Source organism: Heterocephalus glaber, unplaced genomic scaffold (assembly GCF_053883595.1).
Source record: "Heterocephalus glaber isolate CG9 unplaced genomic scaffold, H.glaber_assembly_v1.0 deba00000122, whole genome shotgun sequence".
In the NCBI taxonomy this organism is placed as follows: Eukaryota; Metazoa; Chordata; class Mammalia; order Rodentia; family Bathyergidae; genus Heterocephalus; species Heterocephalus glaber.
This window is the reverse complement of record NW_028258138.1, coordinates 57,372,494-57,387,277: the sequence shown is the minus strand read 5'-3', so window position 1 is coordinate 57,387,277 and position 14,784 is coordinate 57,372,494. Positions and strand designations below refer to the sequence as shown.

The window sequence follows — 14,784 nt, the reverse complement described above, 5'->3', positions numbered from 1 at the left end:
AATGAGTTTTCTCAGAAGATGAAGATCTTTGTGTATCTACATGCTTTATCCTGTTTTAATTATGTCCAGAATATTCCTAATGTTATTTCCCTTTGTCTGATATCTAAGTTAATTCTTGATATATCATTCAGAAATTTTGAAAGTTAATAAAATTCAGAACTTACCATGAAAAATGTTTTCAATGAAAGGTTACAGAAGAATTAGAAAAGATAAAACAAGAAATGGAAGAAAAAGGCAGCAGCATGACTGATGGTGGTAAGTATATGCTCATTTTAAGGAGAAAAGGTAAGCAAGAGAACACTAGCCCTGCAAGGAACCTGCTTAAGGAAGCAATATTACTAATAAGAAGGAAGTTTGCTTTTTAAAATGAACTATTTGCTACTTGTTTCAAGAGAGCTACATGGTACAAAAATGATGTGTGATAATTGATATGCTGTGTTCCCTATAAAACAGCTAAGAGTAGTAGTTTTTACTATAATTTATGGGATTTTAAAAATTCAAACTATTGATTCAAAGACAAAATGGGAAATGTTTAAGTATGTACTTTGCTCCGCCAATTTAAAAAAAATAACATTTGTTTTCATCAAATAAACTTCATTTTTCTACTTTATGTACAAAAGGGTAGTAGTATATGACTAAATGACACTAAAGCAATGACGTGGTGACCTTTTTTATTTTTTTAACTTTTCCAGGAGATCTAATTGGGCAGATGTCAAATAGAGAAGAATTAATGATCTTCTAATAATTGTCCTCCATTGTGAGCTGGTTACTTTGGCATGGGCCAGTAGGAATTCCTTAATGCTTTTATATCCCTTAGAAAGACTTTCTAGAGTTCTAATGATATATACTAAGCGATTTTCATAAGGACATGTTTAGGGTCTTTTTAATGTTCTAAGTGGTAATTCCAACTTCCCTCTTTCCCCCTCTGTGTCCACTTTCCCTGCAGCCAAATATACTAGCCCATAAAATCATGCCAAACACATCCTTAAATACCTGTTCAGCAACTCTTCCCCTAGAAATGTTAGGAAATTCAGCCTAAGTACATCATTTCCCATCCTAAAACTCTCAGGTGTTTAAAATGCCACAGGAAATCTATGTGAATGTCAGTGAGGTGTTGGCGGTGATTTTGACCCTATTTTTGGCTTAAGACAAAGTGAGGAGAATGTCATACAATTCTATAATAACAAATAAACATCTTTATTCCATGCTATTTTTATTTTGCAGCTCCTTTGGTGAAGATTAAACAGAGCTTAACAAAACTAAAGCAAGAAACCATTCAGATGGATATTAGAATTGGTGTTGTAGAACACACACTACTCCAATCAAAACTGAAGGAGAAGTCCAACATGACTAGGGACATGCATGCAACAATTATTCCAGAATCAACAATAGGTTCTTATTAAAAACATACTGTTTTTCATGCTTCTGATTAGTTGCTTTTTTATCAAATTATATTTAATACTGCATAGATTCTGAAACACAGTTATACTTCCTATAGCATTTTCAATGGGTATTTTTGGATATTATACACCCATATCATGTTTTATGATGGACAGATCTTTACTTTATAATGTTTAAGGTCTGGGGATTTAGCTCAGTGGTGCCACTCCCTGCCTTGCAAGCACAAAGTCCTGAGTTCGATCCCCAGTACCAAAACTAAAAAATAAATAAATAAATAAATAAATATGATGTTTAATAAAGTAATCAAAAATTCTCATGTTCAAAAAACTGTTCACTAATCATTACCTATGTCAAAAACTCCCTCCTGGAAGCTCATTCTTACCATTCCTTGTGTAATCCCACATATGTGGCCCATGCTTTCTGTAGGTACTGCTGCTATCGCCCCAGACCACTTACACGAGGTTGGCCCCTTTGCCATGCTCCACTTCTCTGTGACCATTGTGCTTCTGTGCCTAGCGGATCTAAGAATGGGCAGTGATTCTTCATCGCAACCCAAACTCCCCTTGGCTCAACTTTACAGTTACCTTAAATTACCAGATTTTTAAACTATTAAAAAAAATTTCAGTATCCTTGTTAACATTTAACATTATTATTTCTCATGAGCAAACCCCCTCATTAAAAGTTAATTAATCCAGACATGTTTAACTACTCTTAGAAGGAAAAAGAGATGAGTACATAGATGACTTGATACCACTCTACCATCTGTGCTGGGAGCCATTTTGTAGGTACAACCATAACAGCACATTAAGATCAGCCTCTGGGACTGGTGACCTTAGGCGTCTCACTGAGCAACTCTTTAGAAATTGTCAAAACAAGCAATATTAGAGCAACAACCTTAGAACAGGGAAAAACTAGTCAAAGTAGAAGACAGCTCACTCTTATTAGTTAGGTTTCTCTAGAGGAACAATCAACAGAAAATATATATATAATCATGCAGGCAATTTATTCGGTAGGCTTATGGGATCAGAGGCAGGAGAGTCCACAGTAGGCTACTGTAAGCTCAGAGGTGGAAGAATCCACAGTGACCATCTGTACTGGTGATCTGGAAGATCCAGTAGTTGTTCAGCCCAAAAAGATGGAAGCTACAGAACAAGAGTGATCAAGGAAGCAGCACTAGTCCAAGGTCAAAGCCCTGGAAGCTCACCATAGAGTTGGCGGTACTACTCTGCATTGGAAGGCTGAAGAAACTAGAAACTCATATCCAAAGTTGATGGTGAAGTCTGGAGCTCTTCAAAAATAAGCACACTTTCTCTTATACCTTCCAGGCTATAAGTCTCTTAATTGGTGGCACCCACATCTAGGTGGGTCTTAGCCCCTCAGTTTTCTGGCCCATGGTTAGTCACATGCATACTCAGAATTGTGTTTTACATATGTGCTAGGAATTTCTTAGTCCATTCACATTGACATACCATGATTAATGGTTATATCCACCTTATTTCTGAAAAAACACTCATGGCAAATTTTGATGAAAATGTTTTATGTTTAGGACAAAAAAGTAATAAAATCTTATTTTTAATCCTAATAATTTTCTCCCTTGAATTTTATTTTTTTCTTAGCATTTATTTTCTAGACATATTACCCCAATATACACACACCAATCTTTTATTTTCCCTCAAACTAAGTTTCAATAAGAGAAAATTGGTGTATATAAACAGCTACTCAAGAGAATGACAATCAATATAATGACAAATAAGCCAGTTTACCTAATTTGTAAAGAAGAAAGGAAAAAATCCATAGTGAGATAATGGGAAATATAAAAGTCTGACATTATTTTCATCCTTTGTGGTCACTGGGAAGAGTCTAGTAGAAAAAGTGAAATATAACTTTTGGTCCTGAGAAGTTATTTGCATAGGTATTCTCATGGCTGAGCAATATTTTGATTAACTCAAGGCTGAGAGCCCTTCTAGATAAATCAGAGCTTTCCTTAAAATGTTTTTTTTTCCTCAGAAGCAAAGTGCTCTATTTCATGCAAACACAAAAAAAGTCTAAGAACTCTTCAGTGTATGAGCAGCCTACATTTGTTTTCTTCTCTGAAATAATTCAATTTACTCAGGTTGGCTGCAAGTCCCTTCCTCTTTTTCCACAGGATACTGTGCATACCTGGATAAAAAAATTCAAACTACATTGGAGCGGTTTTTTTCTCCTGTCATCTCTAATTGATTAAACTGCTTGAGAGTATGGAAAAAATCATTTTCAGTTCCATTTTCCTAGCCACACATAGATAGTGTCTAGTGAGTAGAGTTAGAAAGTGGACAGGTTGATGATTGGCGGTTCCAAGATCTTCTAGCTCCTGTTTTATAGCATGAAGAATTTAATGGCTTTAAGCCTGTGTGTTTGGGATAGTAATTCAAATTACAGTTTTTTCCTGTAGTATTTGGAATAGAATCGTAAAAATTAGTACTAATTCATTTTTCCCTGCCTACCGTGTTTTCCCAAAAATATAACTGGAACAACCTAACCAGAACCAGCTCTAGCTGGTTATTACCATGGTGATGGCCAGTGCCATGCAAAAGATTATACCTCACTATTCTCTGGCTCTGTGGCTGCTCTGTAATGGCAAGTAAGGCAAGGATAGGCTGATTGGGGCCGGCATTGTTTTTCCCGCTTAGGTCTTATTTTCAGGAAAATACAGTATAGGTTAATAAAGCTTTATAATATATAAGTAGAAAAACTTATAAATCGAGATATAAACACATATTTTGTATTTTTATCCTCTGAGAGAGCCTAAAAGTAGTGACAGCCCCACAGCAACTGTGTGCAGTACCTAGCACTCAGATCTTAGCATCTGAATTCTCTAAACTTTTAAAAAACAGGCTTTTAAGGAAAGTGCTTGATAACCTGGAATAGAGCAGAGAAAGCACAAATGAGCCAAAAATGTCTTACTCTGCCAGAAAGTACTCAATGATAGGGGAATGTTTAAAGGACACAGCTGGATTCTGGGGTAATGAGCATCAAACTGAGTCACAGTAATGAGTTATAATCTACAGAATAACCCATTCAGATGTGAATAAGAGTAAATAAGTGGAGGGATGAGAAAGGTCTTCCTTAAAGACAAATGATAGCTCATATAACAAGTATGCTGAATTTAGAAAATCATAACCTGGCAATGACCACATTTTCATACAAACAAATAATTGTATATTGGGATGAGAATCATCAATTAGTCCTAAAAATAGTAAACAAAAGGTTGAGAAACAGGCTATTTCCATAACCTAAAAGTATGTAAAATACTCCACAAAGACAAAAAATTGTAACTTTACAGTAGAGAAACCTGGCAGACACCACTTAAACTAAGTGATCAAAGTTAACATCACTAATAATAGAACAAATAGACTTTACACATTCTGAAAAGGGCACACATTTAGGAGGCTTCTGCTGAAAATGCATAACCTGAATCTAATCATGGAACATCAGACAAATTCAAATTGAGAGATTTGTACAAATGACCTATTTTCGTCAGAAAATGATAAGGTCATGAAAAACAAAGGCCAAGAAACTGCTCCAGAGTAAAGGAGACTAAAGAAACATGACACCTAAGTACAATAACAATTCCATATTAGAACCTGAGCCAGGCATTTTTTTTTTCTTTTGCTATAGAGGACATTTTGATTCAAGTGGGAAAATGTGAATAAGGTCTATAGACTGGATTATGGCATTTTAATTTTTTGATATTTATATTTGTGCTATGGTTACATAAGAATATCCTGTGTTTTAACAATGTATTTGAGTGTAAAGGGGTATCAAGAAAGCAACTTATTCTCAGATTGTTTAGGAAACAAAAATGTGTATATAGAGATAAAAACAATAAAGAAATGTGGTATGAGTTAAATTCTAATTACCTTGATTTAATTAGTGCAAGCTATGTGTGTTTTGAAATATCACATTGTTTCTCATTAGCATATACAATTAACACATACTTTAAAAGACAATAAAAATACTCTTTCTTATCTAATTTTCTATGCTGTTTTTCAATTATATTACCAGCAAGTGCCTAGCATTGTGCTGAATAAAAAATTAATGTGATTATAAAATTGTTCTTTATAAATCATCACAAGTCACTAAAAAAAGAATGTCATAAATTGTCAAAATGTAGGAAATCTAGGGAAAGGATATACAGATATTTACTGTACTTCAGCTTTTCAACAAATCTGTAATTATCTCAAAAAAAAGTTTTAAAATGATAGCCCTTTAAGATGCTATGCTCTATATGGAAATCAGCCTCTCCTGAATGAAAGAACTAATCAATTTGTTGAAAATAGTCTGACCTCCTCAATGAAGTGTTTTTGTTTTGTTTTGTTTCTGAGACAGGATCTTGCTGTGTAGTCCAGGCTGACCTTGAACTTGAGATGACCTTGCTGCCTCAGCCTCCCAAGTGCTGGGATTACAGGCATGTGCACCACTCCCAGCTCCCCTCGGTGAAGTTCTGTGGCCCAGTGAACAAAATTTGAACTTACAATTTTATTCACTGACCAAGTAGAATGAGTTTTTGACGAATATAAGGAAGTTAATTTCTACCACCCTTGAATTTATCTAGGTCAGCATTTCACATGAATTTTACATAAAATTCTCTTTAATCAGGAAAATTTGACAAATGTTAAATGGTGTCTCCTTCAGAATGTCCTGTTTATATTATGAATCTGAAAGCAGTGACTGTTGTTTCATTGTTTTATACAAATATTTAATCTCATATCTTTTTCTCATTAGAGCACATTGAGAATACAGATGAAGGTACATAAATGTGTGAAAGTCCTGCGAGATCTCAGATAAGTTTCCAAACCTTTATTAGATTAAGTGTACCTGTGTAAGAAGACAAAAAGACATATGTCATTCTGATTCATAACTCTCCTGTGTCTATTGTTAACAAGCCTGCTATGCTCTTTGAATATAATAGACTTTGAGGATTTATGATATTCTGTAGAGAACCTAGGGCTATAAGGTCAAATGATTTTTTTATATAGATCAAAAAAGCCTAGCATGTAGAAGGCTGTGGGCTGAATCCCCAGCACCGAATAATAACAATAAATGTAAAGCAATCTTTATTATGGCAATGCAATTAGAATGTATGGTCCCAGTTGTGGTCCCACAGCAACTATTGTCATTGCTTCCTTATCTTTTTAAAAACTTAATGTGTCTAACAACCAAATCACAAAGAAGAGTGTATTCTGATGCCAGGCTCCGCCCTTCTCCCTTTCTGCTTCCTGGCTGCCATAGGTTGAACAATTTAGCCCTTCCATGCCCTTTGACCGTGCTGTTTTGGCCTTGGAGCCAGCCAGCTCATTCATGGATTGAACCTAAAACCATGAACCAAAATAAAGTTGCAAGTGCTGGGTATTTTGTCCCAGGTATGGGAAAGTGACTAATATAATAGGCTTGGGTGGGACTTTAGGGAGTTAGTGGTCCGAAATTTTAAGAAGCTTCTCAAAAACCCTGATAAAGCTAATCTGAGAACCACTTTATGAAGCCACCAGTCTGAAATCTTTCTTTGGCTATAAGTAAGCGGAGAATCTGAGCTCTAAGAGGATCTAAGGCAGTGTTTCTTAAAGTGTGACCTGTAGATTACCTTAACATTAGCCTCACCTCATGGGATTTTTAATAAGTAGCCTAGATAAGTTAATACATACTCAAATTTGAAGTATATAAATACCCCAAAAATCAGAAAACCAAAGCCCAGAGAGTGTAAGTGACCTGCCCATTATAACTAAAGTTACAAACTGGTTTGCTAAGTCATTCTCAGTGTAGTCTGGAGCAACATTGTGAGAGCTTTTAGGTCCACAATTCCTTTGCTCATCTGGTCCTATCCATATCCCATAGCAAGATTATACACTCATGATTCCGTTCATACCCAGTGAATTTTTTTTCCAACACCTTCTGTAAATGCTTCTGCATAGAATACTACACTGGGAGTACAAACATGATGATTCTCATCTCAAATCTGCTAGTCAAAAGACAAAGCCTTTCCAAATAAAAAGTTCTGTAAAGTAAGGGATGGGGGTGGACTATTCTGAATGTTTCTAGTAGTAAAATCACATGATTTTAAGTCTTTGCAGCCTCTCTCTGTTGTTCACAATAATTTCCAATCATGTGTCAGATTCAGCTCTTACCATCTCTGAAGAGCTGATTGTCATATGTTCAGAAACTTTGAGAGCCTGTTAAACTGTTTGTAGCACAAAAACAGCCCATTATGAGAGTATTTACACCATTGAAGTAGGAAAACACTACAAATCAAGGCTTTAAAAAACAGATAGAAAATAAAATAGAGAGTTAGTTTACTAGCACAGTACTGATAACAAGTATAATAATGTTCCACAGACCAGAACCAAACACATTAAATCTATAACAGGATGTCCTACCATATTTTAAGGTAGATTATTATAGTACTAATTGAATTAGGCCAGATTTGTAAATTGTTCTCAAAAAACATTAAGTCTACATAAAGTAATTCAGTGTGTCAAATGTGCATCTCCTGTATGATTTTATTGATATTACTTTACTGCCTTCCTAACTGTCACCAGTTCCTTTTACTGCTTCTCAAATCAATAGGCTGGAGCAGCCAGGCTCCTTCCTATATGATAGATCCAAAGATTATGCCTGTACAACTGAAATAATGTAAAATGCACAAGTAGTCCAATTATTTGACCATAAAAAAAAACTAATTTAGCTCACTGCATCATTGATCCATTTAATTGTACTACAGCTTTCTATTGATAACAGGAAATGTCCCTGACCTGACCGACCATGCTGAAAATAAAACTGGCCAGTTTTCCATAACCATAAATTTCAATAAAGATTCTACATTGTACATAGGGACTAAAAATCATAACCAGAGTTTATTAGATTTTTCTTAGTCTTACTGACACATTTGCCTTGCATGTGACCTGATTTCTCTTATGCTTTCTGGAATTCATTTGCCATTAAATATTAGTCTCTGTTTATGCTCTTGACTGGGTATTTTATGTCATATAGAGATTGTGATAAAATTTAAGCCATCTATTCACTCTGTCCTTGAGGACCATTCAGCAGTCCACGAGCATTACAGAGGGTGCTGCTGATCTATAAGGGCTACTTTCAGTCATGTGCCTGGTCTCTTGGTTTAGGCAGATGCTGTTTAGTACATCTATGTGGTACAGTTACAACGCACATCTGATGGGTAACTATTCTGAACACAGTATCAGGTGCTCAGGGAACCAAGTGTGAATAAGGCATAATCCCTTCCTGGGAGAGCTCATAGCCCAAGGGGAAAGATACCTGTGCATAAATAAAAGGTCACAAATATAGGCTTCATAATAGAGAGATAAGTGGTGTGTTATTGAAACTGAATGAGGAAGTAATTCTAACTGCAGGTAAGCAAAGAAAAATTCATATAGCTGGTCCTTGAAAGATGAGTAAGGTTCTAGTAGCAAAGGAAAAAGGAAAGAGCCATTCCAGGAAGAGAGCATAATAAAAGTCATGAGGTGAAGAGGGGCATCATGGGAACAGGTGGTGCAGAGGTATTAGAAGATCCCTGGGAAAACAGAAAACAAAAGGAAGGGTTTTGAAGGTCAGGCTAAAAAGACAAGCAGAAAAGTGGGCATAAGATAATAAAATCAGAAAATAGAGCTATTTGCAGTTGAACAGTTGAGGAAACATGTTGAGCTTAGTCTTCTAAAACTTTTTCTGATGGAAAAAGAGAAGAAACATCAGGAAGATATTTCTTCTTTTCCATGAGAAAAGGCACAATGATAGTAACAATTACAATTACCATCACCATGTATGCCAGGCACTGTGCTAAGCACTTCATCTATAGTATCACATTTTATTTTGTAGCTGAAGAAGGTATTATTTCCATTTACATATATGAAACTAAGATCTAGAGAAGCTACATGATATACAAATGACACACTATAGTGGTCCAGGGATATGAGCCTAGCATGTCTGACACACGATATATTATGAAGCCAATACTAAGTCAAGTTGGTTATAATGTAAAGTGTTTTAAAATCATAATTACCCTTTATTATTATTTTTAAGAAACTTTATAGATGTATTAAATTATCACAGTAGTTTGAAGAAAAAAATCAGTCCATTGATGAAATTAGGATCTTCACCTCTCTTGGCCCTACTTCTAAACATTACTGCTGTGGGGATCAACACAATACAGGAGTCTTTGGGAGACATCTCATATTTGACCCATAACATTACATAATGCACAAAGAAAAGGAACAAGACTTTGGGTCAGAAGGGAGACCTTACTTGATTTGAACATTATTGAATTTGAAGCATACTGGAAACATGCATGTGGATACACTCAAATAGATAGCTGCAAATACCTTCAATCAAGAGTTGACATGGAATGTCTTGTAATGAGAGATGGCAGGAAAACCTAATCAGTAACTAACATGGAATATGAAAAGAAGAACCAACCTTCCATTTCCTTAGACAATGCCAACAGAGCAAAGAACATGGCTGTCCAGGGATTTTGTGATTTTATTCAGCTCAAAATCAGAAAGTAGCAGTCCTAGAGTTTCAACCCAGGGACCAGAGCAGAGTTAATAAAGTAGATGCTAAACTAGATAATGCAGATCACAGATAAGCAAAGTAAAATAGTGCTTCTGTATCTTACTATAGACAAAGAGGAAGTATGTAAGGATTTTGGGTGGAATCCCTCCATTTGGGAGGGGATCCAAAAAGTCAATGGTACCAGAAAATACTACAGGCTCCCAGAAGTCATTCAGTACGCCATAGGCTTTACAAAAGATGCTGCTGACCCAGAAGTGCTATCTGCAGCCATATTTCTGGCCTCTTGGTTTAAGCAGATGCTGTTCAGTCCTAATCTCACTTGGATTCTGGAGGGGATTGAAGTGATTGGTCCCAACACACACCAGCTGGCCATGAACTGTTAAGCCCTATTCGCTTATGTGTACAGTTGGCTAGCTCAGAGTTGGCAGGAGTTAACACTGTTCTACAACTTAGGACAGAACTACAGCTAGAGCCTCTACCTAGAAGCTATACCTTATGCTTGAGGTAGGCAAGATCCTTCAGAAGTAGTGAGAAAGCCGGATGTGGTGGCATATGCCTGTGATTCCAGCACTCAGGAGGCTGAGGCAGAAGGATTGCTGCAAGTTTGAGGCCAGCCCTGGGCTACATAGTGAGACCTGAACAAAAAAAAAAGAAAGAAAGAAGGAAAGAAAGAGAGAAAGAACTGGTCAGAGAAAGGAAACTAAAAAAATCCACCAGATAAGTAAAGGCAAATCAGAAGAATGTAGCTTTCAATGTCCCCTTCCCTTCTCTCTTCATTTTCTGTGTAGTACATTTATTTTTAGTTTTGATTTGTAACTGGAGCAAACCTTCAAAAAGAAAATCCCATACTATAAAATGAAGGTAATGACACCTAGCTCATGGGAAAGCTGTGAGGATTAAATAGGATAATGTGTGTAGCTGTGTCTATTAGGTGTTCAATGCAAGTTCATTCTCACCACCTCCAACCCTGCTTCCTTCCCTCAGCCTTCCATGGGTTACACACCTTGGTTTATTAGTCCTTTGATCTTATCATCAAAACAAAAGCAGGTTTGATTAAACTGGGTGTGGGTGATTTCTACATACAGTGAGAGAAAAGAAAGGAATCAAGCCTTTGGTTTCCAAATCAGCTTTTACAGTGTATTGAAAAGGTGTTCTTTGACTTTGTCCTTTTATGAGTGAGAAAATTGAGGTAATCAACTGAACAGAAGTGCCCTCTCCAAAACTTCATAGTTGTAGTCTGTACCCTGCCTGACATTTTCTTTCCTGTTGCTTAGCATTTGGGAGATTTTAGAGAGTCAAGAGAAGCAAGACAATGAATCATTCCTTACTATCTTTCCAGCTCTGGAGCAAAGGAATTACCCAGAATCACCTTCTAAGAAGGCTGTCCTTTAGCTATTGTGTTTCCACCCTGCCATTTTTTACAAGTGCAAAGGTGGTAATCATTTGCCTATTACTCCCCCCACCTTATTAGAATAACTAGTGTTTGTGATTATAAGGACAATTATTAGTTCCACTCTGTGGACCCACCTTTCTTGTAATATGGCTTATATGGTTTATCTTAGAAACTCATGTGATCTTCAAAGCAAGGCTCCATTTTATACATTAATTCCCTTATGGCTGGGAGACCCAGGATATTTGGCAAGCCAAATGAGGAATCTAAAGCAGTTCTAAAGCAACATTCCTCAACTCCTAGTCCCTAGGACAGTAATAGATTTTTACCTTATGGCCCAAAAGCATTTCTACTTCCACCCTGAAGGATAGGCTAAGCTCCAGGAGAGAAGGGGAAGCAAGAGCTGATGATGGTATCACCCAGTGCGAGGCTATATCCCTGTCTTCCCATCCTGGCCTGGTATCATCTCTTCTCCATCGCCAAAGATCCCCATAGAAACCATTTCAGTTTGTCATACATAAAGATCTGTGGTTGTATAGGTAGGAATTTGTGTATACCAATGCCAAAAAAGGGGAGAATTTTATATAAAAATCCAGATCACAGACTTCAAATAAAAATCAAAAGATCCCACAACACAGACCTATATTCCCACCTGTAAAAATTAAATCAAGCAATATTCTCCATTGAACCTCAGTTCTTGCCACTCCCTATTATCTTCCTCAGATAAGATAGTTATGGTTTTGAATTCTAAGTATAACGATACTGGATTACAAGAACACATTCCTGGGGCCGGGGATTTAGCTCAGTGATTTCGCTGCCTGCTGCGCAAGCGCAAGGACCCAAGTTCGATCCCCGGTAACAAAAAAAAAAAAAAAAAAGAACACATTCCTTACTTATTTCACTCTTCAGCATTACCTGTCTGCCCAGTTGGCATCTAAGTAGAATATAGTGAACTCTCACTGATTACTAGATTCTAATCACCACGTAACTACCAGCATCACCAGACACCATTTAGGCATCCACTTTCAGTAAGAATAAAACAAAACAAAACAACTAGTTTTCTCTCATTACATTCCTAGTGCTCTTGAAATAAAACCTGCATCAGGCTCCTAAGGCCATCATCCAAAGCCCATGGACTTTCCCTTGAGATCAAACACATGCTGTTAGGGCTCTGAGTCTCACTTTCAGGCTCTCTGTCATCTCCTGACTCTTCCAGGGGACATAAAAACAATACCCTCATACACCAGTTCCACCGAAAAGATTTTCTTTATTGTTGTTATTACTGAAGCATTGATATCCTTATATTTTATATCTATATGTACAGATTTTACATGTCCTATACTTTACACAATATACACATGCATATGCACACACGATTTTGACATATCACAGTAAAAAATTTAGATGTGATACTAGTCTATAGCTCAATTTAAGATAGAAAGCCATAGCCTAAATGTGCTGGCTTTGTTTCCCAGCATCTCAGTTTTCTTTACAATTTGAGAAAGTACTATTTGAGTATTTATTATTATTATTTGAGTATTATTATTACTTGAGGCATAATAATATTAATCTTTAATGGCCTTTACTCTACTGAACATGCCTATGTACCCATTCCCACTGAAATTTCCCTTCTAGCCACACATAGTCATTACCCTGATTTAATGTAAAGGCAACTGAGGCCCATATGAAGTGACCTCCTCAAGCCATTCAGGTGTTAGAGTGGAGTCAGAAAAAACAAAGCCTTGGCTGGTAGCCCTGGGCTCTTTCTGAGAATCCACAAGAACTGAGTGAATATTTCAAACATATTTTCTGAATGAAAAAACTCCCCATAGTCTCTGGCAGTTAGTACCTAAGAAGATAAAGCAGAGTATTAAAAATCCATGTACACTCTAGTGAAAATGTCCAGACTTTGTTGGAGTGAGAGGCTCAAAGCACCTGTCAAGGTACGCTATAATGAGAAATGATCATGACTGGAATGTTCTCCTTTATCTCACCAGCTCTATAACCCAAATTTTATCAAAGACTTCAGGCCTGAAGAGCTCAGACCGCATTTTGTCATTAATATTCACCACCATACCCTTTAAGGGTATGGGTATGTGTTATTAGCATCACATTTCAGATGAAAATACACCATGAAAAGAACCATAGCATTTGTGCCTGGCTTAAGGATTCAGAGACTGCTTCCTTTTAGAACCATCTCTTATGTCTGATTCAGCTTTGCCCTCCTGTAGGAAACAACACAGATAAACCAAGTGGGATGCTCTTTTCAGCCTAATGTCCCCAGTGTCAAAGTCTGACTAAAATAATAAGATCAAAGCCCTAGGACTATGATGAAAATGAAAGTCCGTGATGGAGCAAGATTGGCAAAGAAGCTATTATGTATTGGCCTAGATACTCAAATGTCCTTTGAAAAATATTAAAAATACAGATGTCTATTATTATATAATAGCATTAAGACCTAAACCTCAGCCATCTTTAGAAATCCAAGCAATGGTCACCCAAGAGCTAGGCTTTCAATATTTTCCCTCTTTTCTTTTTTTCTGGTACTGAGCTACATACCCCCGCCCCTTTTTTTGAGACAGGTCTTGCTAAATTACCCAATTGTCCAGAACTTATGATCTGCTGCATCACATTTGATTCTATTGTGACCATTTAGCATGATCTTGAACATACAAGCTGTAATTTCACAGCTTCAAACACTTTACTGTGTCTATGAAATCTACATTTTTTTTAAAAAGCCGGTCACTGACACCTGACATGAACCACACCAACACTCACTGAAAAGACTGTAAGAAGTGTCATCCTGGGTAAGTCAGTGGTGCATCTGATCGAGAATTCTGTCACTGTTATCTGAAACACTCATGGGAGGGCATGAGCTCTTAAAACTAATGTTGCACTTCTAAGAACTTTGCCTCATCAATACAAAAATCACATAAAATCATTCATTGCAGTGATATTTGTAATCACAGAACCTGGGAACAAACTAAATGGTTATTAATAAGCAACTGGTTGAACAGACTGTGGCACAGCCATACAATAGACTATCATTCAGCTAAAAAAAATAAGATCTTTATGCAACAATAAGGAAGATTCCAAGGATATATTGGTAAGTAAATTAAATAATATATATACACTCGAATGTCCATAGGATGCCGCTATCATTCAAAAGCTATGGGATGGATATTTTTCAGACATTTTGCACATACTTACTGTGCATCTTCTACATCCCAGAAACTGTTCTAGCTACTGGGGACATGGCAGTAAAGAAGAAAATAGACCAAACTCCTAGCCTTCCAGAAGCTTATTCTCATTTTCTCATGCCAGGATACTCGTGTCTGAGGCCCCCTGACAATTCTGTCTGTCTCATTTGGGATCTCTCATGTATACTTAGTCAGACAGCTGCTGGAGCTGGAGCCAACTAAAAAATTAATTAGAAT

The 14,784-nt window shown here is 36.7% G+C and overlaps 1 protein-coding gene and 1 long non-coding RNA gene across 2 annotated transcripts in view; one reads left to right on the top strand and one right to left on the bottom strand.

Moving 5' to 3' along the window:
• Ift57 (intraflagellar transport 57) overlaps positions 1-1,416 on the top strand; it is a 66,775-nt gene extending 65,359 nt beyond the window's left edge. Inside the window, exons 10-11 of the mRNA XM_004835762.4 lie at positions 189-255; positions 1,225-1,416. Of these exons, the coding sequence (XP_004835819.1) occupies positions 189-255; positions 1,225-1,403 (246 nt within the window). The 3' untranslated portion in view covers positions 1,404-1,416. The remainder of the gene's footprint in view (positions 1-188; positions 256-1,224) is intronic.
• Positions 1-14,784, bottom strand: part of LOC147830443 (uncharacterized) — a 90,117-nt gene that overhangs the window by 57,237 nt on the left and 18,096 nt on the right. The window lies entirely within an intron of this gene.